Genomic DNA, 4,817 nt, shown 5'->3' with positions numbered 1-4,817 from the left:
ATATCAGTTTCATTAACCGGGCGTCAATACGAGGAGTTTCTAGTTTATAACATGTTCATGGTTCCTGTAGTCGTAGCTGCGATGATCATCATGTGAACAACGTATATTTAGTATAATTGAATCGAAAATACAAAATGTGAAGCGTTTCATTAATAGAGATGACTTCAGTAATGTGATGACTTATCTACATGTATATTATCAACCCAGACTGCCTCAGATACAAGAAGCTCAATCCACGATCCTCATCCATTAAGTAATAAGTAAAAACCATTTCTAATTTAATTTTCATGATTTTATTGAAATTCTTTATCACAAAATTAAACTTTACAAAGTTCAGTTCAGACGTACATTTTATGAAATCATTGATTCAAAGCTCTCAAACTGTTCAGTAAATAATTTACTATAAATGCAATTAATGATTGACTCTGAGATCAGTAACTTTCTACGGTCCATAAACAAACTCTTTTATCAGCACCGACCGCTACCATTGGTTGAGAGAAATGCCACGTGAGACCTCTGAACAGTAAATCATTAGCAACAACCGGTATCTGAAACAGCATTGCAAAATATTCAACTTACTGAGACGAACGAATCTCAACTCTTCCCAACTTTAAATTCCCCAACTATTTCCAGGTAAGTAGTTTCCCTGAATCAGAGAATTAGGTTCACGTCATCCACGCTTACCTGATTCAACTTGAGATTTAAAACTTTAACAGTTGACCCCGGACGACCTAACGTAGCCAACAGATGAGAGTGAAGCCTCGACCAGCGAACTTTAGTGGCGCATTCAGAATGTACTGATTTAGTGTCTGTCGGGCGACTAAAAACAATCAATAAATCAATGAATATACTCAATAGAATGAAACAGTAGAAGCTTGTCTCTGATCTACAATCTCAGAATATCACAATCTCACCATGAAACTGAAATATCAAATACGTGTAAATCAGTTGCTGAAACTGCTGCAACTTTCAGTGAATTTCTCAAACACCAATCAGCAGCGAGTAATGGCTGCTGACCGCAATCTAACGACATCATTGGCTGTTGGGCGACTAGATTATAAAACCTGATCACTCCGTTCTTCTCAGCAACCATTAACTACAAATTTTAAACAACATTGATTTCACCGAGTTGAGAATCAACAGGGTCTTCACAGATATGAGTTCAGAGATAACTGAATTACGTTTATTCTGCGTTAACTTTTGAGTCAAAATCCTAACTCTAAACTGGGGAACTGAGTCCAGAGAACAACACTGAGAGATGTCTACTGAATCATAACTCAAACAATAATCTTAAAACCATTGCAATAGAATGTCTTTTAAACTTCAATATACTGAAATCTCAGGGCACCCAATGATTTGAGTTAAGGTGCATTTTAACAATGAGTTCTCAAAGTTATGTTCTACTATTGCAAGTGAAATGACGATTCTAACTTTATTGTTCAGTTGTTAAGTATTTGTTTGTTTTTGGCTTAACGTCGCTTGGATCTTGGTTTCCCAAAACTAACCCTTATGGGATTGTTCATTTAACCTCACGACGGGATCACAGCTTTTGAAGTGTTTCCCGCACACTGTAAGCAGCCAGCAGGACTCGAACCCATTAATGTTTGAGTTATGATTTTACCTTTAAAGGATCTTCTTGATGCCAACAGACGCTCATTCCCGGTGATCCCAGCGGAAATAGAACCTTCTGCGAACCATCGGTAGAATCAAATATACGACAACTTAAATCATCGCTAACAGTGGCGATCTGATCTCCTTTATCGGGATCAAACGTTACATCATTGATGTAATCTGTGTGACCTTCAATTACCTATAAATACATCGTAAATACATTGTAGTATACAGTGTAACTCACTGCTGCTGAAGTCATCCCATGAAGATCTACTGATCTAATGTTCATCGAAAACAGAAATGGTTTTCGGTAACAAATCAGTTTTGTAAATAGATCACAGGAATTTAAATATCAAAATAATAACTTTCATAATTGGTTTCTTAAAATTGTTGGTTGTTAATTCATGATTTAGATCAGTAGTTTGACAAGCTCTTACACTTACACGAACTGAATCATCAGATTTCAAATCAGAATTGAAACATCGTAATTTCTTATCAGCTCCGACCGTACAGAATCTAAATTCATAAGAAAATTCACTTAGTTTAAGTCAATTGTAATTGATTCATAGGTTTTACTGTCAGAAGAAATAGAACAAACCTGAGACATTTCGGTAAAACATTCAATGACGTAGCATTGCTCCAACAAATAGACAGAACTTTATAACCATGATGAAATTCACGTATTGTTTCTACTTCCAACCAACTGTCTTTATTGTCATCCTTAAAAAACAAACGATTCGACATTGAAAATAACGATTAGCGGGATTCGAACCTGACGCAGTTGAGTTTACCTACATGAAGTGTAATGGAGAGTATTGAAACTCTAGTTTCTCCTCCTATTGCTAATAGATTCTGACTCGTTTCATACTCAGAGAATTCTAAACAATTCACTGATTCCTGCCATTCAAAACTGTGACTGTTAGGTTTAGAATTATCATTTAATTCACCCGGCATCTTCGACTCATTTGAGGGGTTTTCCCGACCAACTTCCCTTCCTCGCTTCCCTGTGCTAGCGTCATACTCGCTTCCCTGTGCTAGCGTCAAACTCGCTTCCCTGTGACTGCGTCAAACCCATTTCGGCGGTGCCCGATGTACGGGATCGGTTGAGGGATTACGGAGTGGACTCAGTTTAATTAGAGCTACTTTTATCAAATAACAACCGATTCCCTATATAAGATTAGATCATATTTCTTGCACTAGGGGGCACGACAGTGCCTGTATCTCGTCCATCTTTTAGAAAAAAAATTCAAGATTTTTAGGACAAGTGACTGGAAATGAATACGATTTATTCTACCATTGCGTTTCTTTGATAGATCGGTCTCGTCTCAGAACTGTTTCGTACTAAACGTACTCTTTACAATACTGTGCGGTAAAAATTAGATGAAGAATTCAACATTGGCCCCGAAAAGTGGCGCGAAGAATCCTGCAGTTTATCATACGCGTTCCATTCGTCTGGTAAAGGAGGAAGATTTCTTGAAGTTCGACTGCATCTGACGATGGTATTGTTAGTGAATAGTCACCACACGTGACCAGTCACCAGTCACCCACACTGACCAGACAAACTTACAAACCTAGCCAGTCACCAGAATTCTATGGTCTAGTGGTAGACACTCTGGTTTGGCAGGTTCGAGACCCGAGTTCGAGTCTCAATCGAGCTAGGGTTAGGGTTATTCTGGAACTAGGGTTAGGGTTATGGCGTCATATGGTTAGGGTTATTCATCACGCTACGTCTGGTTTTGCGTGTTTTTTTAAATCTTAAAATAGGGATTGACGCCGTCTAGATTACTGATTAGCGTTGTATATTTTGGGACCGTCGTGTAAGATAGTTTAGTCCCTAAATTACATGATTTAGTCATTTTTTCAGATTTCTCATCCAAGAAGTGGGGGGGGGGGGGTTAATTCCTCCTCAGCTGTTGGTTCGTCGGAGGGCAATATCTACACAGCATCGGGAACACTTGAAATGTGTATCAGTGATTACCGGGTTCGCACACTTGGTCAACCCTGGTCTAAATCCATTTCTAACAGGCTTTAACGGATGTCTTTCTGAATTTCCCATTTGTCACACAATATATGATAAAATTTACTGAAGAATCAATGATAGAAAATGCCAAAGCGATTTGTTCGAAACCAACGGTGGTCCTAAAACTGATTTGACCTTAATCTCTTAACCGGTCGACAAAACCGAAACCTTCACAAAATAGCAAAACTACTGATATATCCGACAGTTATCCAGTTGCGTGTTAATTGAGATATATATCGTGGTACAAATGCTAGGACATAAAACCATAATGGCATATAATAAGAATACCAGATATAAACTCTCCTTGCATGAGAACTGCTAGTAAAAAACGTACTGGTCCTTGTATTCAGCGCCAGATCAGAAACATGATGTCCAGAAAGCCAACCAGCGTAAAAGACAAAACGAGATGTGAGTTAAACTCTGAGCTCTTAATGTAACGATAATCAAAATGTTTAACAGAATGCCGAGTATCATGACGGGGAAGGCTCCAAAAATTCGTAAATATATCACGTAAATTGCTTTCGATGATTTATCGCTACGTAACCATGTGAACCATCTTGAAGCGGCTCGGATTGAGTCGTTAAGTTTCCCGATTATCCATAGGAGCGGATGATGCCGCGGTCCGACTACTCCGCCGCGCGATAGAGAGAGAGAAAGAGAGATAGATTGTGTCTGGTGTCGACCAAACCTTAATTCATTTCGCAATATGTAATGGTACAAATGAAATGATGAAATTTCAGCTATAATTGATGTGAAGTTTCAACGAATCAATTCTACCGCTCCATAACGGCCATCGAGGTTTTATCAATTACGTCTATTTACTGATAGATCATCTCAACTTCGCATCGGCAACAATTCATCACAAAACTCTCTTAGAGCAGGCTTTACTTACAATATCAATAGATGTCTTTCTGAATTTCTCATTTGTCGAACAATATATGATAAAGTTTACTGAAGAATCAATGATAGAAAATGCCAAAGCGATTTGTCTAAAACCAACGGTGAGATCGCGCATTCTAAAGTGGAACAGTCTAGTATTACGGTCGACAAAACCGAAACCTTCACAAATGAAAAACACTAGAACTACAGATAAAACCATCCTTAAAACCCTCATTTCTCTTCTAGACGATTCATCAGTTACACCGAGCTTTGAACGTCGAGTAACCCGACGATAAAATGTCACCGA

At 38.4% G+C, this 4,817-nt stretch overlaps 1 protein-coding gene across 1 annotated transcript; it reads right to left on the bottom strand.

The window, feature by feature from the left end:
- Positions 1-312: 312 nt before the first annotated feature.
- On the bottom strand, positions 313-2,611 carry LOC141913538 (nucleoporin Nup37-like). The gene is made up of 7 exons (XM_074804960.1): positions 2,407-2,611; positions 2,210-2,331; positions 2,055-2,127; positions 1,622-1,810; positions 915-1,096; positions 685-820; positions 313-548 (listed from the first exon to the last, which is right to left on the bottom strand). The coding sequence occupies exons 1-7, from the start codon at positions 2,563-2,565 to the stop codon at positions 432-434; spliced, it is 978 nt and encodes a 325-aa protein (XP_074661061.1). The 5' UTR covers positions 2,566-2,611; the 3' UTR covers positions 313-431.
- Between the last annotated feature and the right edge of the window lie 2,206 nt (positions 2,612-4,817).

Source organism: Tubulanus polymorphus, chromosome 1, assembly GCF_964204645.1.
Source record: "Tubulanus polymorphus chromosome 1, tnTubPoly1.2, whole genome shotgun sequence".
Taxonomy (NCBI): domain Eukaryota; kingdom Metazoa; phylum Nemertea; class Palaeonemertea; order Tubulaniformes; family Tubulanidae; genus Tubulanus; species Tubulanus polymorphus.
This window is presented reverse-complemented; position numbering and strand designations above follow the sequence as displayed.